The 27,908-nt window shown below is 50.2% G+C and overlaps 1 protein-coding gene across 4 annotated transcripts; it reads right to left on the reverse strand.

The window, feature by feature from the left end:
- On the reverse strand, positions 1 to 27,016 carry SCAMP5 (secretory carrier membrane protein 5). 4 transcript variants are annotated; one of them, XM_055277750.2, is made up of 8 exons: positions 26,861 to 26,996; positions 11,940 to 11,989; positions 9,732 to 9,786; positions 8,776 to 8,904; positions 4,773 to 4,929; positions 3,548 to 3,649; positions 2,982 to 3,099; positions 1 to 2,728 (listed from the first exon to the last, which is right to left on the reverse strand). In XM_055277750.2, the coding sequence occupies exons 3-8, from the start codon at positions 9,736 to 9,738 to the stop codon at positions 2,534 to 2,536; spliced, it is 708 nt and encodes a 235-aa protein (XP_055133725.1). In that variant the 5' UTR covers positions 9,739 to 9,786; positions 11,940 to 11,989; positions 26,861 to 26,996; the 3' UTR covers positions 1 to 2,533. The 4 variants fall into 4 exon arrangements, with proteins under 4 accessions (XP_055133725.1, XP_055133726.1, XP_055133724.1 ...); XM_055277751.2 differs by lacking the exon at positions 11,940 to 11,989 and adding an exon at positions 14,442 to 14,509 and having other exon boundaries at positions 26,861 to 26,978; XM_055277749.2 differs by lacking the exon at positions 11,940 to 11,989 and having other exon boundaries at positions 26,861 to 27,016.
- Positions 27,017 to 27,908: the final 892 nt, after the last annotated feature.

Consider the following 27,908-nt stretch of genomic DNA (forward strand, 5'->3'; position numbering starts at 1 on the left):
CACAGGGCCAAATGTTCCCCTTTATTATGGTTCACTCAGTTACCAAAGACAGACATATTGGCTCAGGCAGCTCAACTGCCAGCTGGGGAACGTCCAGCTCCAGAAATAGGGAGCAGCAGCGGCACCAGGAGAATGGCAAAGCAGGTCACTGGGACCCCAGAACTGACCTGGGCCCTCCTTCACCCGACCCCAAGCCAGACCTTCCTACGAAGATGAATGTGTGCCCTGCCCCCGCTTCTCATACTGGTTCTCTCCCCAGGAAAGTGCATAGTTGCCTGGAGATGCAGCATCCCAGGGCCTGAACAAGCTGGACCACACACTGAGATCAGGCTTTCCCAAGGGTAGAGCCAGAGCGTGGCCATATAGGTCCGAGCCAAAGAGGCAGGTAGGACAGGAAACTGATTGGAGGTAACATCCAACAGGTCATGGGTGCTAGGCAGGGAGCTGGATCACAGGCCTCCTGGAGCTACCAGAGAGAGAAGGGAAAGGGAGCCAAAGGTCTGGGGTAGGGGAGAGGAAGAGAAAGGGAAGAAGGGCCTAGACCTAGGTACCTTTTCAGGTACCAGGGACTGTGACCATTGCTCCCTAGAGGGAAAATGGGAGAGGGGAGAGGCAATTATATTTTGTGCCCAAACCTAAAGGACCATCAGGAAGAGAACTTCCAGAGGCCCCTGGCTCAGGAAGGCCTGGAAGCCTAGTTATTGTGTTCCAAGCTGAAGCCAGGCCAGAGTAGCCAAGTGGGGTTTAGATTTTTGTCCAAACAGCTCAGGCAAGCTTCTGGTGGGAGAAGGGAAGGTGGGAAATGGGCAGATGCTCTTTGGGTGAGAACCCACTCCCCTTCAGGCCCCGCACACAGCTAGAGCCTCTACCAGTCATGTTCTCACACCACTTGGAACAGAACAGCCCCACAGGCCTAAAACCACTCTCCTGAAAGTGGTAGGGAGCTCCGACTGGGTGAGGACAAGCCAAGACCAAGGTCTGTAGGCAGAAGGGAGCAAGTTACCTTGATTTGGAAAACAAAACAAAACTAAAGCCAGAGAGCCTCCCCTCCCACCTGCCTAACCTGAAATCCCATTCAGGCTATTGTGCTTGCAGCCAGGACTGGGCCTGTGCTTCTGCTTGGGCCCTGAGTTCAAGTGCCCAGAACTGCCCTGTGACCAAAAGCAAGCCAGGGTGGGGGAAGGCGTGCTCCCCTCTCACTGGGCCCTGCCTGCCTTCTCCTCTGACCTTCCCTCCGTGCCTAGCCCTCTGAGCCCTGTCCCTTCTACCAGATCCAAACAGAACAGCTACTGCTCCCAGGAATCCAATGGTCACCGAGAGATACCTAGATGCCCCAGTGTACTGGAGCCAGCCAGACCTTCCCCAGGGACCAATCATTACTGACATGCCCTCTGCTCCAGCTGTGCCTTTACATCTGACAACTGCCCAACATGTCCCAACTCCTCAGGGAAGGCAGTAAGGCAGATGCCACCTGGCACATGGTGGGGTCAGGGTAGGAGAATCAAGCCACAGCAGCTGGGGGCATGGGGAGGAGGCAGAGAGACATAGGCAGAGGGGCTCAAGGGGGCTCTGGGGAGAGAAGGAGGAGAAGGCAGGGGAGAGAAAAGACGAGCCTGCCCCTGCAGATCAAACTCTCAGGCCCAAGCAGACTCACCCCTGCATTTTCATCCCCTGGGGGTCAGGTACCCAGGTGGGCTCTGCACCCCTAGCTGTGTGCCCCTCCTACATCAGGGGTAAGGCCCAGCTCCCCATCAGCTTCCTTGAACTGTAAATCTGATTAGATTTGGGGATCTGGGCTCAGTCTCAGGAGCAGATAAAACTGGGACACTCAGCCTTGGGGAAGACAAAGAAAAGCCACATAGGAAAGAGACAGACAGACCATGGGCAAGGGAAGATAGCACAGGGAATGTGACATCAGGGAACAGATGAGGGAGGAGGAGGCTGAAGGAGGGGAGGCCTGGAGGGATGAAAAGAGCAAGGGAATATCCCTGGCCTGTACCCACCCTCCCACCCACCACCAAGAGTGCTAAGTACTGTTACTTCCCAGGAAGACTGAAAGTAGAAACAGTTCCAGCTCATAACCCTAAGAAGGGGCCAGTCTTTCTGCTAAGCATCCCCTGGCCCCGTGAGGGGTCCCTGGACCAGGGTCAGAGGGGCCAGAGGCAAGAGGGGCAGGTGGAGGGTGGGGGTGGGGGCTGGTTTAGCTCTAAACACACATCTAGCACCACAACAAGAGACCTCCACTGCACACTATTTCATGAGGGGACACAAACACAGCTACTACCGCATGGGACAGCTCCACGGGACAGCTCCACGTGCAGCCCACAGCTGAGTGCCAAGAGCAGAATCTGAAAGGTGGGGGCTGGGGACAGACATATACATATATATATATATATATAACTCTGGTCCTTTGTACAAAGTAGGGAAGGAGAAAAGGGAAGGGGGAACCCTGCTTGGTAACCACAAATGATGATGTGGCTTGAGCCCCCTCTCCCAATGGCCCCAGCTCTGCCACCTGGTAGGTGTGGCTGGTTCACATCTCATTGGAGTACGTGTAGTTGGGGGTGGCGGAATACTGAGTCTGAGGCTGATTCATGGCACCCTGGGCTGCCCCCATGGCTGCGTTCTGGGCCGCCTGCTGCACATGTGGATTCTTCCATGCCCCTGTGGTCCACTCCTCCTGAGCTTTGCTGAAACTCCCCCCACTTCCCCGGTAAAATTTATGAACCTGTAGGAAAAAGAGCGTAAAGAAGGGTTAATCAAAGAGAAAATGCAGCCCATCCAGGAAACAGATGGGACCCATCTGTAAAAAACAAACAGTGCTCCCTCCCCATGAATGCCTCTGTAGGAGAGTCCTACAGACCATTCCAGAGTGAGTCCCTTGGAAGACCTCGGGATCCTCTTGTAACTTGGAGGAGGACTTGTTTCAGAACAGGGCCCCTTCCCAAAGCCACCTTCTCACCCTTGAGGGGACCACGTACCATGCTGAGGGCGATGAAGGAAAAGACGGCCATCACTGTGAACATGACAGTAGGAATTAGCATCACCACCGCCGAGCCAATGTTCGTTCCGAAGAAGGAGATGGTAGCAATCCAGCCGCTGCAGGAAGAGGCCAGTGTGGGGTTGTGGGCAGGATGAGAGGTGCCCAGGCCCCCCCCGCCGCCGAGGAAGGGACCATCTCATTGCCACAGGGAGGAAACATATCACTGGATGCAGAGGGACCATCTTACTGATACCCAAAGAGCCTGTGCCAGTGGCTCAAGAAGACCACTTCCCTGTAGCTCAGAGGTGCTCTTCAGATACAACACTTTCTTCCCCCAGGTTTTCCCATAATCCCTGACACCCCTCACCCCCCAAGAAACCATTGCCAGGTTCTCCTTCCCTCTGATGCTATGGCTGTACTACTACACTATCCCGAATCCTCTCACTCTCCCAACAACCCATCACTCAGGCCCCATAGGCTAGGCAGCTTAGCACACAAAGGTAAGCAAAAGATATACCCACGACGCCACCCCTGCCAGCCCCAGGCCACACCCCTGCCTCTTACCAGACGCCCCAGCCTGGGATGCCCACGGCCTGGATGATGCTGATGACCAACTGAGCCATGAAGGTAAAGAAGAATGCCATGAAACTGAAGGAGCTGTCAGTCCTGCAGCAGAGGAGGTGGCTCCCGTCACCTGGGCAGAGGGCTAGGGCTTCCCTGCCTTCAAGGCCCCCAAGCCCTTCCAAGTTTAAGTGCATAATGGACAGAAGACATTTAAAGGCCTTAATTGAGAGGTCAGAATGGGATAGTTTTACCCATACATCTTTGCAAGTTTCCACGTGGTAGACCTGTGTGTTGCAACATTACACATGGAGGGATTTCCTCATGAACAGACCGCCCACTGGTACATGGATGGACGGCCTCATTGGCATAGAAATAGATGGCTCCATTGAGGCAGGAATAAACAGTCTCATTGTCAAGGGGATGGACACCGGCACCAAGACAGCTAGCTCCACTAGTACATGGATGGATGGTCCCGTTGGCTCAGAGATAGAAAGTCTCACTGGCACTAGAATGGACACCCTATTGGCACCAAAATAGTAGCTAGTTGGCACTTAGATGGATGGGCTGATTGGCACAAAGAGATTTAAGGCCTCATTAGCATTGAGATGGATATTCTACTGGCACCAAGACAGATAGCCTTGGTACATTGATGAATAGTCACATTGGCACAAAGATTGAAAATGCCATTTGGAACTAGGTAGACACCCACTGGCACCAAGACAGCAAGCCCCACTGATACGTGGATGGGTTGTTCCCTTTGGCACACAGTTGGATGACCTCATTGCACATGAACGGTGTCAATGGTACATGGCTGGCTGGTCCCATTGGCACATGGATAGATGGTGTCCTTGGCATCAAGTCGGCTAGCCCCACAGGTACTAGGATGGGCAGCTCCACCAAGACAGGCAGCCCCACAGGCAAAATTTAACATGCAGCTGCCCGAGGAAGGGGATGACAGAAGAAAAAATAGGCCTGGGCTCTCTATATTTCCCCTACCCAAGGGTAAAGTGAGGAGGAAAGGAACTAACTCTCAGCCCTCTCACCTCAACCTGGCACCCCCAGAAAGCCCAAGCCCTACCTAGCAATCTGAGCCAAAGGTGAACAAGGGAAAATGAGGTTGGGGGAGGGTAAAAAAAAAAAAAAAAAAGAAGTGAGAAAAGATATGGAGAAGAGACGGGAGACAGGCAGAGACGGCTAGGCACTGCGGATAGCACCAACCACTTACTTGAAGGCCTTGTAAATGGGCCGAAACCAGCAGACGTAGGAGCAGGGTGTGAAGAGGATGAGCCAGAGAAAGGCGAGGCCAAAGTTGGTGGCTCCCCCGCCTCCGATCAGCCACGCGAGACAGCCCACCAGGTTCACGGCCAGCGTGACGCTGTTCACTGCAGGCCCAGGAGCACATGCACACATAGAGACAGACACCCAGGCCCATAGAGAGACACATGAGCACCCGGACATGGGCACACACACACCAATAACGCAACAGAGACCCACAATCAAGCCAGGCCAACAGTGCAGACAAGCACAGAGGGATGCAGACACATTCACAGATTCACACCCACACAAAAGACCCACAACCCGTACCAACAAACACATACAGAGACACATAAGACACACATACACATACAGAGGAGTAAAGACTGTAAGAATGCAAGCTGGGAGCTCGAACTAACCCCCACCCCCCAACCCCAGCACCCACTCCTGAGAAATCTGGAGAGCACAGCCTCCAGAACCCAGAGCTTCTGCCCAGCAAGCCCCTTTGAAGGGCCCCAAAGCCTCAGGGTGGTAGAAATGCTCTTGTCCTTTTTAGAAAATGTTTATTGTTTTTGTATGCAAAAAAAATCAATACAAAAAAAAAAAAAAGAAATGCTCTTGTCCTTATAAGAATGGCTTCAGCCCCTGACCCTCCCAGACTCACCGCAATCACCAAGCCCAAGACATGGAAAACCGACCTTACACTTTCTCTTTCAAGATAGGGGCATGGAAAGGGAAAAATAAAAGGCCTTGTGGAAACATCTCTTCTAGCCATTGTGCCATCTACCTTGCACTTAAATGGGGCAGGCATTGGCGGCTGGAATCTCAGTCTTTATCTAATCTATTTCTTTTTTTTTTTTTTGAGATGGAATCTCACTCTGTCGCCCAGGCTGGAGTGCAGTGGTGCCATCTCAGCTCACTGCAACCTCCACTTCTCAGGTTCAAGCGATTCTCCTGCTTCAGCCTCCCGAGTAGCTGGGATTACAGGCGCCCGCCATCACGCCCAGCTAATTTTTGTATTTTTAGCAGAGACGGGTTTTCGCCAAGTTGGCCAGGCTGGTCTTGAACTCCTGACCTCAGGTGATCCACCTGCCTCGGCCTCCCACAGTGCCGGATTATAGGTGTGAGTCACTGTGCCCAGCTATCTAATCTATTTCTTAGATAACTCTCATGCCAGCTCCTTGAAGAAGTCTTCCTTTGGTACTACAACCTCATCATCTCCCATCCCTCTGACCTTCCACAGACCTGGGCTGCTCTCAAGGTTCCCCAGATATAAATCCCAGCCCAACAACCAGACTAAAAGTTCCCCAAGAAAAGGACCCAGGCTCCCCCTCCTCTGTCCCCATCTAGCTGAACTAGGAGGTACAGTGTCACTGAGTCACGGCCAGCAGGGACCTCAAAGATTTACAGATAAAAGTGATGCTGGTACTAATACACACGCAGGTCTGTGCAGCACATCATTATCTAACATCAGGGCACTCCCTTCCTTGAAAACAAAGCTAAGTCCACAAAGACCTGCTGAATAAACAAGGGAAGGAGGGCTCAATCATGGCCTCAAACAGCCAGGTATCTGTGGTCCTGTCTTCTGAATAGAACCCTTAAGCACTTCAAGGGTTATATACATTTCCTTGGGAGTAAAGCACCTGCGGGTGCCTAGTGAGGACTTAAGGAGATATTTATAGCCCTTAAATCCAGCTTCTGGATGAGATGTTCCCAGGAGCCGAATTCCCAGAGCCCAGGTCAGACAGAGTGACCTACAAGCCTGGCCTGACCACCGTGTCACCCATCTCAGGGCCCCTCATAATGAGTGGGCATTTCTTCCTGTACATTTCAGCTGTATTTCCTCTATCCCTGTTCATTGCCCCAAAATCTCCTGGAGGCTTGGTGTTAAAAACTGATTTTATTTGCTGTTTATATAGAAAAGACACTAACCTATTATATTGGTTAACATCTCTCCCTAGTCCAACCTGTCCCCAGCTCCTTTGCTCAAACACCTCTGCTGCAATTATTCTGCTTCCTCTCTGGAATGGATACCCATGGGCTCAGCCCCTCTCTCTAGCCATCAGCTTCTTTCCGTCTTCACTCTTCTCCTTATCCAGCTTAGATTCCATAATTCATTACTCATTTTCTTATTCCCTCCCCTGCCCTGTCTTCTGGTCACAGTCACCCTAGATGAACATAATTCTCATCTGTACCTGAGCTGAATGTTGCTAAGAAAAGAGGGGACCCCATGAGGAAGACTATAAATTCACATCAGCCAATGTCAAATGAACCTTGTGTGTGGCCCAGAAATCTTAGGGGCCGGGTTTCTTTGGAGAGTGTCCTCACTCTCTGTCGACAAACATGGCCTCGTTGTGAGCTCACTCTCCCCACTACATCATATTTGATGGAAAAAATGGAAGCCAGAGGTAACTTCCTCATTTGCTTCCCAACATCTACAGACTTACCCACACCTGTCCCATCCCCCCTTCTCTCAGGTTACATGGTGGGAGATCCCTTCTTCACTCAAAGGCCAAGCCAGGCCTTGAAACTGAGTCTGTCTGCCCCATCCTCTTCCTACCATGCCATGAGGGACCTGCTGCAAAGACAGCATATTTTACCACCTTCCTGGCACGTGCAAGCATCTGCCCAGGTAGGCAGCTAAGTGCAGGCCTCACTCAGGGCAATGTCACACGTTGCAGAACCCAACTGCAGTCACATTGCGGGTATCCTGGGCTCCTGGGGCTCACACCCAGCACAGGATAGCCAGCTTGCCTTCCCCTCACATGCCTAAGAAGTACCTTCTAACTAGCCTCAGCACAGCCAAGTCCCATCCCCCCAAGAAGACACCTTTCCCACCACCTGCTACAGATCACCAGAAATGAGGCCTTTACACTCTCAACCTTAAAACCTTAGAACATTGATGCTAAGGTTTTCTAAATAAAGAATTCTATATTATTTAATTTTTTTTAAGAGGCAGGCTCTTACTCTGTCACCCAAGGTGGAGTGCAGTAGCATGATCATAGCTCACTGCAGCCTTGAACTCCTGGGCTTAAGTGATCCTCCCACCTTAGTCCCCTGAGTAGCCAGGACTACAGGCATGTGCCACTATTCCCAGCTAGTTTTTTTAAAGAGATGGGGTCTTGCTATGTTGCCCACACTGGTCTCAAACTCCTAAGCTCATTGGATCCTCCTGCCTTGGCCTCCTGAGTAGCTGGAACTACAAGTGTGAGCCACCACACAGGCCTAATTTTTTTATTTTCTGTAGAGACAGGGGTCTTGCTGTGTTGCCTAGGCTGGTCTTAAACTCCTTACCTCAAGTGATCCTCCTGGCTCAGCCTCCCAAAGTGCTGGGATCACAGGCGTGAACCACTGTGCCTGACATTAGACTCTTACAGGTATAGACCACCCAACACAGAGCTGCATGGAACCACAGCAATCGCCAAGCCAATACTCTCTTCCTACAAATGAGGAACCTGCTGCTTGGGAAGCACAGTGACCAAGCAAACTTGATCCCACAGCTCCCAACTCCCAGTTGAATCTTCCTCTCTTTGAGCACTCTTCCAGAGAAAGCAAGACAAATAAGGCTTTGAGGGAAGGATTCCTCTCCCAATCCAGAATCCTGAGGTCCTGACAGTCCCCAGAGGTTCCCTGGAAAGTTACTGCAGTGGAAGGGAAAGGCGAAGCAAGAAGACAGGGATTACACTGCAGAGAGGGACCCCCATCCAGATGCTCTGTGAAAGGAGGGTGGAGGGGAAGGAAGGGAGGAGAGGCCTAGATGGGGGAGGTTGAGGGAAACTGAGGCCCAGTCGGGGAGGTGGCCCATGGAAGAAGCCTCTGGGAGCCTGGCAAGGGAAAACTTACGGTCCATGCATATGCCACAAGTGGGACTGAAGGACAGTCAGGCCTGTGGGCACCCCACCCCGCTGCCCCGCACACCCAGTCTTCCTCCCTCCTCCAGCCACCCTGACCCACCCCCATCCCATGGCACTCACACATCCAGAGGTAGTAGAGGCGCTTGGTCATGCTGAGATGCTGGGGAGGAATATCTGCCTCAAAGTCTTGGTAGAAACATGGCTTCAGCGGGATGAATTTGGGCAATGGTGGGAAGTTGTTCACTTTCTCTGTGGATGAGACACGTTGCACAACATCACCTCCAGTCTTCCACCCGACAATCCAAGACGCCCATCCTTACCCTGGCTGTGCTACCCCATTGGCCCCTGTGGCCACTGGCCACTCTGCTTTCCCCACCCAGCCTTCCCTACCTCCCTGGGTCAGCTGTGATGATCCCACAGTAGCCAAAGGCCCTGAGACAGTGTCACTCAGAATAAAAAAAATGTCACCTTGACAGACAGCATTTATTGTTTTTTAACTCTGAGTGACACTGTCTCAGGGCCTCAAGGTACCACCCTCTCAGCGGGGGCAGCTCCAGCCAGAGGAAGCGGGATGCGTGAGAATCTACAGACGTGGGTTCCAGCCTCCACTCAGCATTTGTGCTCTGGGGCAAACATCGCCCTTCTCTAGACCTCAGTTTATTTGCTGGAGTGGGGGCTGGAACCGTGTAGGTCCCTAAAATTCCCTCCAGCTCTGGCATTCTATACCTCTGAGCCTTCTGAACCAGATAAAAAAGGCCTCAGAGTATTAGAAAGCAATACAGAGGGGAGGAGGGCTGAGCCACCCATGCGGCTCATCAGGCAGATGGACAGTAAGACAAGGACATCAAGGTGCTCAATTCCTGGTCCATAGGACCAAAGATCTGACAGAGGGCTAGACAATGTCATGTTGAGGTTCTCAGACAGGCCTCAGTGGAGAGAGTGGGGAAAGCTTGGGGACAATAAGATGGAAAGAACCTGGCCTCCAAAGACTACGGGAGATAAGGGGACCAGGAAGAGGGCCATCCACGCTATGCTCACTGTCATGTCCTACCCACACAGCCTGCCCCTCTCCTTACCTGCCATGATGGTACCAGCCGGCCCAGTGGCCTGCCCACACCTCTTTGTCCTGAACTGGAAGGAAAGAAAAGCCAGAGAAGGATGAGATCAGGGCCGCACCCAACCCAGTCCCTCTCTACTCCCCATCTGGGCTGCAAACTCCCCAGGACAGGACCCAGTACATACTCCCACAGTGCTGTGAATGCAATGGAGGCAGCTCCCCTCCTCCCAGAGCCACCCTTTCACCAGCTGCATCTTCCCAGCTGCTCCTGCCCTCTGCTTCAAGGCACAAAATCTACCCTCTGAAAACTCCATCCAAGGGTGGAAAAGGAACCTGGGAGGGGATCCCATACAGGGAAAGCCAAGTGACATTCCATTCCTTGACCTTGAATTACAGACTGAGCCTCGGCCATGGTCACAGGCTAGCCTCCCTTTGCTCCTTTTGCCTTTGTTCATTTATTAGGACACGTATATGGTGCTGGAAGAGAGAATGAGCAAGACAGATGTGGTCCCTGCTCTCCTCATGGAACAGTCAATCACCTCTGCAGTAAATCATACAAAAGGCAAGCACAGCCACCGTGAAAACATACATAGCATGTCACAGTGATCTAATCTGGTCTAGGGAGTCAGGGAAATGAAATTTTTTTTTTTTTTGAGACGGAGTCTCGCTCTGTCACCAAGGCTGGAGTGCAGTGGCACGATCTCGGCTCACTGCAAGCTCCGCCTCCTGGGTTCATGCCATTCTCCTGCCTCAGCCTCTCCGAGTACCTGGGACTACAGGCGCCCGCCACCATGCCCGGCTAATTTTTTTGTATTTTTAGTAGAGACGGGGTTTCACCGTGGTCTCGATCTCCTGACCTCGTGATCCACCCGCCTCGGCCTCCCAAAGTGCTGGGATTACAAGCAAGAGCCACGGCGCCCGGCCAGGGAAATGAAATTTTTTTAATTAAAAAAACTTTTTTTGAGACGGGGTCTGTCTCTGTTGCCCAGGCTGGAGTGCAGTGGTACAATCCCAGCTCACAGCAGCCTCTGCCTCCCCAGGCTCAGGTGATCCTCCAAGCTCAGCCTCCTGAGTAGCTGGAACTACAGGCATGCACCATGCCCAGCTAATTTTTATATTTTTTTGTAGAGATTGCGTTTCGCCATATTGCCCAGGCTAATTTGAATTCCTAGGCTCAAGCAATCCACCTACCTCAGCCTCCCAAAGTGCTAGGATCACAGGCATGAGCCACTGCACCCAGCCTCAGGGAAATTAAATACAAGTGGTAGTAAAAACCTGAAGAATGAAGAGGAGTTCCCCGGGCAAAACAGCCTTCCAGGCAGATGGGAAAGCATCCTACAGGGACAGTTCCTCACTAGGAAGGAGTTTCACACTTTTTTTTTTTTTCTTAGACAGGGTCTCACTCTGTCATCCAGGCTGGAGTAAAGTGGCACTCCTGGGCTCAAGCCATCCTTCTGCCTCAGCCTCTTGAGTAGCTAGACTACAGGGACAGATTACCACGCTAATTTTTTAATATTTTGTAGAGAGGAGGTCTTGCTGTGTTGCACAGCTGGTCTCAAATTCCTGGCCTCAAGCAATCCTCCCGCTTTGGACTCCCAAAGTGCTGGGATTATAGGCATGAGCCACCCATCAGAAGGGAAAGAAAGCCACTATGGCCAAAGCAGAGTGCAAATGACGGGGCAGCAGATGAGGCTGGAGAGGCAAGGTGGGCAGGATGTGCTTCCTGAGACCCTTAGGAGACAAGTTTGAAGGGGTCTTGGTTTTAAGGAGTAGGGAAAAGGGAGCAAATGGAAGACTCCCTGCCCACTTAACCCCGAATGGATGGTGGAGACCCATCATGACAAGCCTGTGTGACACGAGGTGGAGGTTCCAGGGGAGGACAAGCAGCTGTGCTAGGGACATGCAGGGTAGAGACGCTGGGGGACACCTGGACAGGGAGTGTTATAGGAATCTGGAGGGTACAAACATGCTCTGCTCCTGGGAGTTCAGCAGGAGGCCTGGCTGACCCATGCTAAGTAATCATTGGCAAGTTAAGGCCAAGGAAACCAAGCAGCAATCACCTTGTTAGAACAGTAACTTTGGTGGACATTTATATAGTCAACAGCAGAAAATGGTCCACAACCAAGTGCTAAGGCAATGCAACATTTAAAAGCTGGGCAGAAATTTGCTTAAAGTTTTGGAACAGGAAAAACTAAATCTATAGTGTTAGAAGTCAAGATAGTATTACCCTTGATGGGGCAGTGACTGGGGGCCCGGCATCTGTTCCTGGTCGGGGTGCTGGATACACAAAGGTATGGATTTTGTGAACATTCTCCAAGCATACAGTTACAAATTGTGCAATCTCCTGTGTGTTAGACTTCCATGAGAAGTTTGCTTTAAAATAAAAACTTCAGGCTGGGCGTAGTGGCTTACACCTGTAATCCCAGCATTTTGGGAGTCCGAGGCAGGAGGATCACTTGAGCCCAGTAGTTCAAGACCAGTCTGGCCAACACAGTGAGACTCCATCTGTACAAAAAATAAAAAATTAGGCAGGCACGGTGGTGCATGCCTGTAGTCCCAGTTCCTCAGGAGGCTGAAGTAGGAGGATTGCTTGAGTCCAGGAGGTAGAGGCTGCAGTGAGCCATGATTGCACCACTGCACTCCAGCCTGGGCAACAGAGCAAGACTGTCTCAAAGGAAAAAAGCACACACACACACACACACACACACACACACACACACACACACACACACAACTTAACTAGCATTCCAGTCAAATTCTTCTGGACCTTATTAAAAGATCGGGCAATTACAATCTTCGGGCTCTTTTGTGATATGGGATCAAATACAGATATAAAAACCCAGTGACATCTACCACAAAAAGAAAAGAGAAGGGTATGATAGAGACAATCAGGAAATGATACCCATACACAGGTGCATTAATTGCGGCACTGTTTTGAATAACAAAGGATTAGAAACCATCAATAGGGGACTGATTAAACCAATGGTACAGTCACACAATGGACTGTTCCGCAGCTATTTTTAAAAATGCTTTGCAGCTGTTAAAAATTTTAAAAAGAGGAAGCGGTTCTCTGGGTACTGATATGCAAAAATCTCCAAAAACATGAGTAGTTAAAAAAAAGCAAGATGTACAACAGTCTGTATGTTATACCTTTCATATTAAAAAACAAGGAAGAAAAGATAATAAGAATATATTTTCCTTTTAACTTAATAATGCTGCTCCTGTTAGTCATTTACCCAGATATAAGAAATGACAAACACGGCCGGGCGCAGTGGCTCACGCTTGTAATCCCAGCACTTTGGGAGGCCGAGGCGGGCGAATCATGAGGTCAGGAGATCGAGACCACGGTGAAACCCCGTCTCTACTAAAAATACAAAAAATTAGCCGGGCGTGGTGGCGGGCGCCTGTAGTCCCAGCTACTCGGAGAGGCTGAGGCAGGAGAATGGCATGAACCCGGGAGGTGGAGCTTGCAGTGAGCCGAGATTGCGCCACTGCACTCCAGCCTGGGCGACAGAGCGAGACTCTGTCTCAAAAAAAAAAAAAAAAAAAAAGAAATGACAAACACACGTTATTCAACATGACACTATTTGCATTAGCAAAATGCTAAAAGCAACCTAAATGTGACTATTTGAATATACGAGGTGCATCATACAATAGAGTATTATACAGATGTAAAAAAGAGGCCAGCCACGGTGACTCACTTCAGAAGCAAAGGCAGGAGGATCACTTGAGGTCAGGAGTTTGAGACCAGCTGGCCAACATGGTGAAACCTCATCTCTACCAAAAAAATACAAAAATTAGCCAGGCATGATGGCATGAGCCTGTAATCCCAACTACTCAGGAGGCTGAGGTGAGAGAATCACTTGAACCCAAGAGGTGGAGGTTGCAGTGAGCCAAGATTGCGTTGCTGCACTCCAGCCTGGGTGACAGAGTGAAACCATGTCTCAAAAAAAAAAAAAAAAAAGAATAAAGATGAGCTCAGTAAACTGCTGTGGAATGCTTTCCAGGATATATTAAGTAAAAAAAAAAAAAAAAGCAGAGCACAAAAAGTGTAAATCATATGCTACCCCTTATGTAAGAAAGGGGAAGTAAGAATGCACATATGAATTTGCTTATTTTTGCAAAAGAAACACAGGAAGAATCAACCAGAAAGTAATGAAATAGTCACCTACATAACGGAAGGGCTAGGATGAGTAGAGAGACTTCCATTCTTTACATACTTATTAATAAGCTTTTTAAATATACTTGGACACATAAAGTGACTTCCATATTTCAAAAACTTAAACCAAAAAGAAAAGCAAACTCTAAAACTGAAACAAAAACAAATCAAGCTAACTATACTTTAAATTGATAACAATCTCACAGACAAAAAACAAAAAGAGCCCAAGTAACTTTTGATCACAGTAATTCTGTGTTCTCTTAGAAAGATAAACCTCAAGGGCAAAAATAACTGCAAACAGGCCGGGTGCAGTGGCTCATGACTGGAATTCCAGCACTTCGAGACACCAAGGCAGGTGGATCGCTTGAGCCCAGGAGTTCGAGACCAGCCTGGGTAACACAGCAAGACCCTGTCTCTACAAAAAATACAAACATGGCCAGGCATGGTGGCTCACGCCTGTAATCCCAGCACTTTGGGAGGCCGAGGTGGGTGGATCACAAGGTCAAGAGACCAAGACCACCCTGGCCAATATGGTGAAACCCCGTTCTCTACTAAAAATACAAAAATTACCTGGGCGTGGTGGCACGTGCCTGTAGTCCCAGCTACTCGGGAGGTTGAAGCAGGAGAACTGATTGAACCTGGGAGGCAGAGGTTGCAGTGAGCCGAGATCGTGCCACTGCCCTCCAGCCCGGTGACAGGGCAAGACTTCGTCTCAAAAAAAAAGGCCGGGCGCGGTGGCTCACGCTTGTAATCCCAGCACTTTGGGAGGCCGAGGCGGGCGGATCACGAGGTCAGGAGATCGAGACCACAGTGAAACCCCGTCTCTACTTAAAATACAAAAAAAAAAATTAGCCGGGCGTGGTGGCGGGCGCCTGTAGTCCCAGCTACTCGGAGAGGCTGAGGCAGGAGAATGGCGTGAACCCGGGAGGCGGAGCTTGCAGTGAGCCGAGATCGCGCCACTGCACTCCAGCCTGGGCGACAGAGCGAGACTCCGTCTCAAAAAAAAAAAAAAAAAAAATACAAACATTAGCGGGACATGGTGATGTTGTGTGCCTGTAGTCCCAGCTTCTCATGAGGCTGAGGCTGAGGTGGGAGGATCACTTGAGCTCAGGAAGTCAAGGCTGCAGTGAGGTGTGATTGCGCCACTGCACTCCAGCCTGGGAGACAGAGCAAGACCCTGTCTCAAAAAAAGAAAAAGAAACTGCAAACAAGTCATGAATTTTAGCAGGTTTACTCTTACTGCTGGTACTGCTGTGATGACTCTAAAGCTTTGCCTGTATACTACAGGAGAGGGCAAATGAGTCAGTGTGCTGATTATTTGGGGAAGGTGGGTTCTCACTGTAGGAGGAGACAGAATACGGACCGCAGAATGGTAAGAAAGAGCCTTGTGGTGTTGGATTCAAAGCGGAGGTATCAGTATGAACACAGAATTTTAAAAATATATATGGCTGGTCCCAAGCCAGGAAAAGGAAATACAAGGTTAGCCTGGAACATCTTGTGGTATCATAAAGAAGAAAGTACTCAATAACTAATGGAGGCAAGTCAAAAGGACACAAGAACCAGTCTGAAAGGGCTACCACCAACCAAATTTGGGACAATTAGAGTATCAAAAGTAATAACCAAGTGGATTTTTTTCTCCTTTTTTTTTTTTTTCTTGAGACAGAGTCGTGCTCTGTTGCCCAGGCTGGAGTGCAGCAGTATGATCTCAGCTCACTGCAACCTCCACCTCCTGGGTTCAAGTGATTCTCCTGCTTCAGCTTCCCGAGTAGCTGGGATTACAGGCACCCGCCACCACACCCAGCTAATTGTTTTTTTTTTTTTTTTTTTGAGATGGAGTCTTGCTCTGTTGCCCAGGCTGGAGTGCAGTGGTGTGATCTCAGCTCACTGCAAGCTCTGCCTCTCTCCTGTCTCAGCCTCCTGAGTAGCTGGGACTACAGGTGCCCGCCACCACACCTGGCTAATTTTTTTGTATTTTTTTTAGTAGAAACGGGGTTTCACCGTGTCAGCCAGGATAGTCTCCATCTCTTGACCTCGTGATCCGCCCGCCTCGGCCTCCCAAAGTGCTGGGATTACAGGCATGATCCACCGCACCCGGCCAATTGTTGTATTTTTAGTAGAGACAGGGTTTCACCATGTTGGCCAGGCTGGTCTTGAACTCCTGGCCTCAAGCCATCCAGCCACCTCAGCCTCTCAAAGTGCTGGGATTACAGGCATAAGCCACGGTGCCCGGCCCACATGGATTATTTTTTTTTTTAAATCCATGAGTCCAAAGTGACATTATTATTTTATTTTTTAAAAGAGAGGGAGGGCCTGGCTCAGTGGCTCATGTCTGTAATCCTAGCACTTTGGGAGGCCGAGGCAGGAGGATCACAAGGTCAGGAGTTCGAGACCAGCCTGGCCAACACAGTGAAACCCTGTCTCTACTAAAAATACAAAAAATTAAGTGGGCGTGGTGGCGGGTGCCTGTAATCCCAGCTACTCCGGAGGCTGGGGCAGGAGAATAGCTTGAACCCAGGAGGCAGAGGTTGCAGTAAGACGAGATCGTGCCACTGCACTCCAGCCTGCACGACAGAGTGAGACCCTGTCTCAAAAAAAGAAAGAAAGAAAGAACATCATGTGCCTCCTGCTATGCTGTGCACAGAAGGACTCAAGGTCATGTATGAATACTGTTGCCAAAAAAATGTTTAATCTGAAAATAATTATGAAAAAACAATCCGACAAATTCAGATTGTGGGAAATTCTACAAGATAAATGTTAATGTCATGAAAGACAGAAATTGGCAGGGGGAATTTATCTAAATTAATGGAGGCAAAAGAGGCATGCAACCAAATGCAATGGGGAAGCCTGTCAGATTTTTTTTTTTTTTTTTTTTTTTTTTGAGACAGAGTTTCCCTCTTATTGCCTAGGCTGGAGTGCAATGGTGCAATCATGGCTCGCTGCAACCTCCGCCTCCCGGTTTCAAGCAATTCTCCTGCCTCAGCCTCTGGAGTAGCTGGGATTACAGGCATGCGCCACCACGCCCAGCTAATTTTGTAGTTTTAGTAGAGATGGCGTTTCTCCATATTGGTCAGGCTGGTTTCGAACTCCCGACCTCAGGTGATCTGCCCACGTTGGCCTCCCAAAGTGCTGGGATTACAGGCATGAGCCACCGCACCAGCCCGGATCTTGGATTTTTTTTTTTGGAGACAGAGTCTCGCTCTGTCACCCAGGCTGGAGTGCAGTGGCGCGATCTCGGCTCACTGCAAGCTCTGCCTCCCAGGTTCAAGCGATTCTCCTGCCTCAGCCACCCAAGTAGCTGGGACTATAGGTGCACACCACCACGCCCAGCTAATTTTTGTATTTTTAGTAGAGACTGGGTTTCACCATGTTGGGCAGGATGGTCTCCATCTCTTGACTTCGTGATCTGCCCAACTCGGCCTTCCAAAGTACTGGGATTACAAGCACTCAGTGAGCCACTGTGCCCAGCCAGGTCCTGGATTTTAAAATCACAGCTATAAAGGACATTTTTAGGACAACTAGAGAAACTTGAATATAGGCTGCACAGTAGATACTACTATTCACTATTAAATTTCTTGGGTATTGTGTGTGTGCATGTTTTTGTTTGTTTGTTTCTTTCTTTCTTTTGAAACAGGGTCTCACTCTGTCACCCAGGCTGGAGGAGTGCAGCAGCATAATCACAGCTCACTGCAGTCTCAATCTCCCAGGCTCAAAAGATCCTCCAGTCTCAGTCTCCTTAGTAGCTGGGACTGCAGGTACGTGCCATCATGCCCAGCTAATTTTTGTATTTTTTGCAGAGAGAAGGTTTCGTCATGTTGCCTAGGCTGATCTTGAAGTTCTGGGCTTACTCTTAAGTAAGTGCTGGGATTACAGGCGTGAGCCACCATGCCAGCCTGTAGAACATCTTTGTTCTTAGAAGACACACGCTGGTCTTTGGAAGCAGTGTCTGGTCTGTAACTTCCTTTCAAACGGTTCTGCAAAAAAATTTTATACACATATATAAAGCAGAAACAGGCGTGGTGGTGTGTGCCTGTAGTCTCAGCTACATGAGGAGCTAAGGCAAGATGATCACTTGTGCCCAGGTGTTCGAGCCTTCAGTGAGCAATAAAGCAAGATCCTGTCTCTAAAAAGTAAAAATAGGCCAGACGTGGTGGCTCACACCTGTAATCTCAGCACTTTGGGAGACCGAGGCAAGCGGATCACCTGAGGTCGGGAGTTCAAGACCAGCCTGACCAACATGGAGAAACCCTATCTCTACTAAAAATAGAAAATTAGCCGGGCATGGTGGTACATGCCTGTAATCCCAGCTACTCAAGAGGCTGAGGCAGGAGAATCGCTTGAACCCCAGAAGTGGAGGTTGCAGTGAGCAGAGATCACGCCATTGCACTGCAGCCTGGGCAACAAGAGCAAAACTCCATCTCAAAAAAAAAAAAAAAACGTAAAAATAAAAGATAAAGCAAATGTTGCAAAATGTTAGTAATTGATGGGAGAAGGGTATACAGTTGTTCACTGCATTATTTTATTTATTTATTTATTTTAGATAGGGTCTCACTTTGTCACCCAGGCTGGAGTGCAGCGGTGCAATCATAGCTCACTGCAGCCTCGAACTCCTGGGCTCAAGCAATCCTCCCACCTCAGCTTCCCAAGTAGCTGGGAATACAGGTGTGAGCCACCATGCCCAGCTAATTTTTTTATTTTTTGTAGAGACGAGGTCTCACTACATTGCCCAAGCTGGTCTCAAACCCCCGGGCTCAAGCGATCTACCTGCCCTGGCTTCCCAACATGCTGGGATTACAGGCATGAGGCCACTGTGCCCAGCTCATTGCCCTATTCTTTAAACTTTTTTGTAGCTTTGAAATTTTTCAAAATAAAAAGTGGGGGGAAATATACATATCTGTATCTGACAATATATGCACAAAGAATCTCTGGAAGGATATCAAGAAAAAAATATGGTAATTGTGGCTCTCTGGGGAACAAAGAAACTGAATGGATATAGAGTAGGTGGGAAGCAGAATATTTACTATATAACTTTATACCATTTCCATATAATTGATGACATCATCAATTTTAAGACAGACCATTATTTTATTGACCAAAAGTAAGAAAAAACATTGCCAATTTGCAGGCCAGGTACCATGGCTCATGCCTGTAATCCCAGCACTTTGAGAGGCTGAGGCGGGTGGATCACTTGAGGTCAGGAGTTCGAGACCAGCCTGGCCAACACGGTGAAATTCTGTCTCTACTAAAAATATAAAAATTAGCCGGGTGTGATGGCGTGCGCCTGTAATCCCAGCTACACAGGAGGCTGAGGCAGCAGAATCGCTTGAGCCCAGGAGGCAGAGGTTGTAGTGAGCTGAGATCATGCCACACTGCACTCCAGCCTGAGTGACAGAGCCAGACTCCATCTCCAAAAAAAAAAAAAAAAAAAAAAAATGCCAATTTGTAACTGTAAGATGCCAGAAATTTTAAAACACAGACATGAAAATGTTTTCAGAAATATCAAAATGTTCATCTTAGAACTGACAAAATTTGGAACATCTTTGTGAACTGTAAATCATAGAAATGCATTACCTATTCAAAAAAATAAAAAGTCAAGAAAGTTAAGCAGAAAAAAAAAAAAGTCAAGCAGAATAGGATAGTTGGGGAAGAATGAGAAGGAGCAGCTGATGAGGCATGAGGAAAGCCCAGAGAGCGTGGAGTCTCCATAGCCAGGGGCAGAGATTGGACAAATGTGACAATGCCACTGAGGGCTCCCATGTGAAAGGATGGCACTACCGGGACTAACGTGTTCATGACACTAACAGCATCGAGTCAGCTGTGAATCCAGCAAGAATCGTTTTGGTGGTGACGGTAGTGGTAGAGAAGCCTGGCTGAGAATATACAGAGAGAATAGAGATAGGGTACTACCTGGGTAGGATATGGGGGTAGGGAGAGGGCCCAGGGAGGGCTGCAGCAGGGAGTCATTTAAGATGGAAATAAGCCAGAGATGTGTAGGATACATAGAAAGGTTGCAATTACAGTAGAGACAGATGTTACCTGATAGGCAAAGCCTGTGAAGAGGGAGACACAGGGGCACCAGTGCAAGGAGGTGGACAAGCCTTGATCCTAACCGGTGGGAAGCCAAACAGGATCCAAGCAGATGCAGGCAGGTTTGAGGTCTTAGATGGGCAGCGAGAGTGTCCTGGATGTCTGCTTCAATACTCTGTTTTATTATTTTATTTTCACAGGCGTTCAATTTTGTTTTATTTTTTATTTGAGACAGGGTCTCGCTCTATTGCCCAGGCTGGAGTGCAGTGGTGCAATCATAGCTCACTGCAGCCTCAACCTCCTACACTCAATCCATCCTTAAACCTCAGCCTCCCAAGTAGCTGGGACTACAGGTGTGTGCCACCACGCCTAGCTAATTTTTTTGTTTTGTTTATTGGTAGAGATGGGGTTTTGCCATGTTGCCCAGGTTAGTCTTTTTTTTTTTTTTTTTTTTGAGACCAAGTCTTGCCCTATCGCCCAGGCTGGAGTGCAATGGCATGATCTCGGCTCACTGCAACCTCCGCCTCCTGGGTTCAAGCGATTCTGCCTCAGCCTCCTGAGTAGCTGGAATTACAGGCACGTGGCATCGCACCTGGCAAATTTTTTGTATCTTTAGTAGAGACAGGGTTTCACCACGTTGGCCAGGCTGGTGTCGAACTCCTGACCTCGTGATCCACCCACCTCAACCTCCCAAAGTGCTGGGATTGCAGGCATGAGCCAAGGTGCCTGGCCGCCTAGGTTAGTCTTGAACTCCTGGACTCAAGAGATCCACCCGCCTCAGCCTCCCAAAGTGCTGGGATTACAGATATGAGCCACTGCACCTAGCCCAATTTTCTCTGTGATAAAGGAGACAAGATGAGGGTGAGAGGGAGGAGATAAGCATATAGGACCCAGCTAAATCAAGGAGCAATTCTGACACAGCCTGAGCACTCTGGGAGAGCAGACTCAGAAAGCTGTGGTAACACAGAACACCTCCCTGGTCTGTCTTACAGGAGTCAAGGATGGCTTCATAGATATTGGAGCTGAATTTTTTTTTTGGAGTCTCTCTGTGTCGCCCAGGCTGGAGTGCAGTGACGCGATCTCGGCTCACTGCAAGCTCCGCCTCCCGGGTTCACGCCATTCTCCCGCCTCAGCCTCCCGAGTAGCTGGGACTACAAGCACCAGCCACCACCACCAGCTAATTTTGTTTTTGTATTTTTAGTAGGGACGGGGTTTCACCGTGTTAGCCAGGATGGTCTCGGCTAGTATCGATCTCCTGACCTCGTGATCCGCCCGCCTCAGTCTCCCAAAGTGCTGGGATTACAGGCGTGAGCCACTGTGCCCAGCCTGGAGCTGAATTTTTAACAAGGAAAAGGGAGTTGGCCAGGGAAAGAGAATCAGGAAAGCAGGTGTGAAGGTCAGAAGAGCAATAGCACGGCATACTTAAGGAACGAAAGAGGCAGAGGGAGGATGAATCTCAAAGTGAAGGGAGCAAAGGAAAGGCAAAATGGAGTTGAAAGGTAAATGGGGCTAGGTCATCCTGGCCTTGAAGGCCATGGGCAGTATTTGGACTTTGTCCTCAGCATCATGGGAGCCACTGAAGGATTTTATTCTTCTCCTTAAAAAAAAAAAAAAAAAAAAAAAAAAGGCTGGGCGCGGTGGCTCACGCCTGTAATCCCAGCACTCTGGGAGGCCGAGGCGGGCGGATCACGAGGTCAGAAAATTGAGACCATCCTGGCTAACACGGTGAAACCTCGTCTCTACTAAAAAAAAATACAAAAAATTAGCCGGGCATGGTGGCGGGCCTGTAGTCCCAGCTACTCGGGAGGCTGAGGCAGGAGAATGGGATGAACCCGGGAGGCAGAGCTTGCAGTGAGCTGAGATCGTGCCACTGCACTCCAGCCTGGGGGACAGAACAAGACTCCCTCTCAAAAAAAAAAAAAAAAAATGGCCTTAAAGGTTTTTTAAATATGCCTAGCGTGGTGGCGTGTGCCTGTAGTCCCAGCTGCTCAGGAGGCTGAGGTGGGAGGATTGTGTGAGCCCAGGAGTTGGATGCTACAGTGAGCTATGATTGCACCTGTGAATAGTCACTGCACTACAGCCTGGGCAACATAGTGAGACCTCATCTCTAAACTAATTAGTTAATTAATATGTTGCTTTTTAGCTATGTGTAAAAATATATGCAATTAAAAAAAAATCTAAGTGCATAAATTAGAAAAGTCTTCCCAAAATCCACCTTCTCAGATGCCACCCCTTTAACAGTCTGATCTTTAGGTTTGGTGGATTTTGTTGGCTTTCATTTTTATTTATTTATTTATTTATTTATTTATTTTTATTATTTTTTTTTTTTGAGACAGAGTCTCGCTCTGTCACCCAGGCTGGAGTGCAGTGGCGCGATCTCGGCTCACGGCAAGCTCCACCTCCCGGGTTCACGCCATTCTCCTGCCTCAGCCTCTCCGAGTAGCTGGGACTACAGGCGCCCGCCACCACGCCCGGCTAATTTTTTGTATTTTTAGTAGAGACGGGGTTTCACCGTGTTAGCCAGGATGGTCTCGATCTCCTGACCTCGTGATCCGCCCGCCTCGGCCTCCCAAAGTGCTGGGATTACAAGCGTGAGCCACCGCGCCTGGACGGCTTTCATTTTTAACATATGTAGAATCATATATGACAAAAATGAGATCATTCCACAGATTGTTTTATAACCTGTTTTTTTCCACTCAACAATATCTCATGAAAGTTTTTCATGTTAATGAATACAGATCTATCTCAATCTTTTTAATGACTGGTCGACTGGGTCAACAATGTCCATGGCCATGAAGCAGTCAGGTGACAAGTTGATATGGCAATCAGGAAGTGTTTTATTTTATTTATTTATTTTTGAGACAGCGTCTCTCTCTGTCAGCAGGCTGGAGTGCAGTGGCGCGCTCTCGGCCCACTGTAACCTCCGTCTCCTGGGTTCAAGCGATTCCCCTGCCTCAGCCTCCTGAGTAGCTGGGACTACAGGTGCGCACCACCATGCCCGGCTAATTTTTGTGTTTTTTTATTTTTGTTTTTGTTTGGTTTGTTTTTGTTTTTGTTTTGCGATGGAGTCTCGCTCTGTCGCCCAGGCTGGAGGGCAGTGGCGCGATCTTGGCTCACTGCAAGCTCCACCTCGGGAAAACATGGGGGTGGTTCCACCTCCCCCACACACACCCCAACCACCCTCTACATGAGCAAAGGGCCTGGGGAGAGTAGTCCAGTTTGGAATACTCCTCCCATGGAATAGAAAGGAGAACTGATGGGAATGAGGACAGGGGTTTCTATAAGTGATGGAGGGATGGCTGAGACTGGAGACCCTTCCTGGCAGCTTGGGTGACACACAGGCAAAGTGGCACCGTGGTTGAGGGCATGGAGTTCAGAAAGAACACAGACGAGGCAATTCATGAGACGGAGAAAATGGAGGTGTCTGAGAACTAGAGGTCTCCTTGAGGTCAGAGCACATAAAGCATTAGCTGGACTGTGGTCAGAGAGAAATACTAGAGTTTAAGATTTCAAAGGTGGCCACACGCCAGTGAGGACCACATTCAGATGTAGTTGGTTAAAATGGTGACTGAAAGAGGCACTACCTCCCCTGAGACAATGGGATGTGGAGTGGGAGACCGTGGTCCAGCACTAAAGACCTCCAGGAAAACAAGGAAGCAGAGGGAGAGGAGAAAACAACTAGAACGTAGGGGCCTCAAAGGAGGAGTCTCCTCCCTAACCGGGCTCCAGCCTAACCCCTGTCCCTGGTCCCAGACAATCTCCCAAAAGTCTGCTTACAGTTCCCGAGAAGTCAGTGCAGCAAAGTATGAATAATTCAGAGCAGAAACCAGAGCACAGGGCAAAGCTGCCTTGTTTGTATATAAAGGTTAGGGCAGAGAGAATATGGGGCTTGAGAGGGCAGTAGAAGACTAGGGTCACAGAAATGGAAGGCTCCAGGCTTCGCTGCCCTTGTTTCAGGGAAGCTTTTGAAATGGGGGGGTGGGGGGTTGGAGGGGAAGACAGCAATCACTGGCCTCTGCAAACCAAAGTTCTTTTTTTTGAGATGGAGTTTCACTCTGTTGCCCAGGCTAGAGTGCAGTGGCACAATCTCAGCTCACTACAACCTCTGCCACCAGGTTCAAACGATTCTCCTGCCTCGGCTTCCCTAGTAACTGGGATTATAGGCGTGGACCACCATGCCTGGCTAATTTTTGTATTTTTACTAGAGACACGGTTTCACCATGTTGGCCAGGCTGGTCTCGAACTCCTGACCTCAGGTGATCCACCCGCCTCGGCCTCCCGAAGTGCTGGGATTACAGGCATGAGCCACCGCGCTGGCCAAACCAAAGTTCTTAGACTACAAAACAGAAGAATTAGCAATCTGCTCAACTGATAATCTTTTATAATGGGGATGGGGGCTACATATCTCTCCAAAGATGTAGGCCTAGGGAAACGCCTCCTTAATTATCAATAAGACAGCAAATACTACCTGAATTTTGTTCAAGAAACCCTGATTATAATGTATTCCATTCCTTATTGTGAAGCTAGGACAGAAGCCCCCACAGTGGGGAGACTGAGGCCCCTGGCAGCAGAAGAGGGTCAAGCCTGGCTTCAGATCAGGCCAGAGCCCTAGGGCTAACTCCAGGGCTCCCTGCTCACCAGTATGGGCCCCTCATCCCTGGCACAGAAATGGTGATTCCTTTCTGCTGCCCAGAGCCAATCTGCTAAGATGGAAGTTTCTCCCTCCAATCCCCTCATCCCACTCCTAGCCCCATCTTCTGCCCTGAAATCCCAGAACTATGAATAATCCTCAGAAAACAGCAGTCTCCTGGCCATGCTATCCCTGTCCTACTGATGACTGTTCAGTAGCCTCCTACAGATCTTTGCCTGGCATTCAAGTCTTTGTGCCAGTCAGCTACAAACCTCCCTCCCCACCACCTTTGGCTGCTCACAGGCTGACCTGCCTCCTACACTCCCAGCCTCATGCAGGAGATCATCTCTAGCCTCCCCCTCTGCTTCCAGTGCCCCTAAACTGGCAGCACTATCAGCTCCTCTAAGTCCTGCTACCTTCTCACATCCCACCCCTTCTGGGAAGTCTTTCCAAAAATCGCTGCTCTGCATCCCACTGCATACATTTTGAGTCAGTCATTGGGCACTAAGTGTTCACGTCTTCTCCCATAATCTCTTCCTCACTCCCTCCTGGATGGAGTTTCCAGGAGGGACCCAGCACAGAGCACAGTCAATCCATATACTTGCTTAAGACTTGGACACTCTCCCAATGGGTGGGAGGGAGGCAATTAACGCCCTCCCCCAATCAGGCTAAGCCAAAAGCTGCTGTCAAACCTGCTGTATCACACTTCCTCAGGGAAACCTTCCGAAACTCCCAGCTGGCAGCAGGGAAGGAAGTGCAGCCTGTAAAGGAAATGCTGTGGGGGGCAACGGGTGGGGACAGGGACAGGGAGGCAGAGGGATGGGGGAGGAAAGGAAATGGAAGAGGGAGAAGAACGAGGGGATGCTCTAAACTAGAACAAGGAGCATCCTCAAGGGAGGTCACTACTTAGTCCCATTATTTCATCCCTAGAGAAAGGTGCTAGCAAAGAGACGCCCAGAGAGGGGAGTTGACTTGAGGAACTTGCTTGGAGGTGGCCACTCAGGAAACGGTTAAAGAAACAGCCACAGAGCCCAAGGTCTCTCTCCAGAACTCCCCTCCTGGGACCCCACTAACTCTCCAAGGGGTTTGCTAAACCTAAGACCCTCTTTCAGGGGCCCATTCACCAGAGACAGCCCCCTCCCAGCTCTAGAGACTGCCCTAAGGCTCACCAAGCCCAGAACAAACTTAAGTTAGCAAGACCTGTGTAGCCCCAAACAAAATCTCTCTGCCAATCATGCCCCTGCAAGAACCATCTCCCTCTTTCAGAGCCCTGCTCCTTGAGGCAGAACGTGTAGGGGACAGGTTGCAAATTTCTCCAGATTCCACCACCCCATGGGCGGTCACATGGCTGAGCTCCCAGGCTCAGCCCCCAACAACTGTGCTCGTTTTCATCCCTGTGCCTTTGCCCATACATTCTCCTGGAATGCCCTCTCTTGCCTCTCCTCCCACCCAAATCCCATCACCTTTGGAAGTCTCCTATTCGCTGGCTGTCGCCTCCCTTTCTCTCTGTGTCCCTGGGAAAGTCTGTCAGGCCCTCACTGATCTCCCCATCGGGAAGCTGGGACATTACCGGTTTAAGCCGCCTGTGACAGTGAATGCTCAGTCCCAGTCTCTACTTGATTCCCCCAACCCCCAGACCAGGAGCTCCCCGAGGCGGGGTACAAGGATCGGTTCCCAAACACCTCACCTCCATCCTCGTGACCGACTCCAGCCAGCGTTGAAATGAGCCAAATCCGGCGCCCCCAACTCACCACCCAAAGCCCTGATGGAGCCCGCCTGGTGGCCTGGGCCAGAGCGCCCGTTGCCTCGCAACCCTGGGGCGGCTGAGGTCCGCCATCCAAAGGTTGGCCGCCCGAGGGAGGTGAGGGAAGTCAACCCGGGTCCACCTGCAGGCGCTAGTTGGAAGGAAAGGCCCAAAGGAAGCCACGGGCACCCCCTTCCAGGCGCCCCCATCCTCGGCCGCGCGCGCCATCTCCAGAAGGCCGGTTTCCAGGGAACGCCAGGTGGGGCTGGGGGGGGATGGAGGGCCCAAAGCTCAGGCTCCAGATCCAGGGTCTGACGTCACCCAAAGGCCCAGTTCCCTCTGCGGGAGCCACAGATGGGAATGGGGGGGCTTGGGGGGCTTGGGGGACCTGGGTACACCCTGAGCGCTCTCCTCCAGCCCCAAACAGTAAAGGTCACCTCCACTCCCACCTCTCCAGCAGTTCGGCCTGCTTCCTGCATCCAAAGGTGAAGTGTAGGGGGAACAAAGCTGCAGCCAGCGACCCCCACCCCTCTCGCCCCGCGCCCAGCTTCCCTGCAAAGCTCTCCTCCCAGCCTTCATGCCCAGACTCACCTGCCGCGGCCGTTCGGCTACCGAAAGGCCGCCGCGCTGTGCTGAGCTGCGCTGCACCCGAGCGATGCGGCGCGGAGCCGGCCGCGAGCCGCTCCGGGACTGGGGGCAGGGAGCGCGCGCGCGCGGCCCGAGGCCGTCTCTGCGCGCGCCCGTGCCGCCACTGCCTGCAGCAGTCACTCTCGCGAGACTTCGCTCTACTCCTAAGGCTGCTGCTCCTGAGCTCGCGAGAAGGAAGACCCGGCCGCCCCGGCATCTTCCAGGAGCTGTCCGAGGTGCTAGTTCCCGGGCCCCGGCCGGATCAGGTGGTTGGCGGGCACCTCAGGGACAAGAGCATGGCGAATAGGTGGAAGGAAGAGACCCAGAGATGGGAGCCTGGCACCAGCAGCCAGAGCCTTAGCTTCCATATCTGTAAACTGGGAAGAATAACCTCCCATGCCAATGCCAGGAGCCTCTGGGACGTGCCAGAAAGGAGTGAGAAAGAGCTGAGAGCAGGTGAGCAGTTGAGTGTGGTGACTGCGGAAGGTCCTTCAGATCTGCAGGCGCAGGGGGAAACAGAGAACAGAGGACAGAAGGTCGGAGATGATATTCAGAGAGGCAAGGACACAGATCCACGGAAAGAAGACATAAGAGGACGAGAAAGAAGAGCTGCAAACAGAAACAGAGACACACGGAGAGAGAGACTGGGATGAGAGATAAAGGCCTGGAGAGAAAAAAGACATGGAAAGATAAGATAGGTAAGGGAGCACAATGAAGCAAGAAAGAGGCAAGAAATAGAGACAAATTACGCAAAGGAGCGGGGAGAGAGAGAGAGAGGGAGAGAGAGGAGAGGCTTAGAAAAAGAAAGGGACTCAGAAAAAGGAATGAAAAAGACAGTGATATGCAGAGATGAACACCAAGAGAGAGTAGAGGTCAGGGTAAATGTTTAAAAACCCAGAGCTTTGGAGGTTTGAGAGACACCCACTTGGAGAGATGGGCTGGGAGTGAAGACAGGATTTTACTGTGATTGGTGTTTACATAGTAAACCTCCGTGGGATCTCTACAGCCAGGG

This window comes from Symphalangus syndactylus, chromosome 5 (assembly GCF_028878055.3).
Source record: "Symphalangus syndactylus isolate Jambi chromosome 5, NHGRI_mSymSyn1-v2.1_pri, whole genome shotgun sequence".
In the NCBI taxonomy this organism is placed as follows: domain Eukaryota; kingdom Metazoa; phylum Chordata; class Mammalia; order Primates; family Hylobatidae; genus Symphalangus; species Symphalangus syndactylus.

Excerpts from the sequence above, each read along its gene's own strand:
- SCAMP5 (XM_063638734.1), bottom strand. Across the intron at positions 3,650-4,772 it reads CCCATTTACAAGGCCTTCAA|GACTGACAGCTCCTTCAGTT; the intron begins GTAAGTGGTTGG and ends CCTCTGCTGCAG. Across the intron at positions 2,729-2,981 it reads CCTTCATCGCCCTCAGCATG|GTTCATAAATTTTACCGGGG; the intron begins GTACGTGGTCCC and ends TTTTTCCTACAG.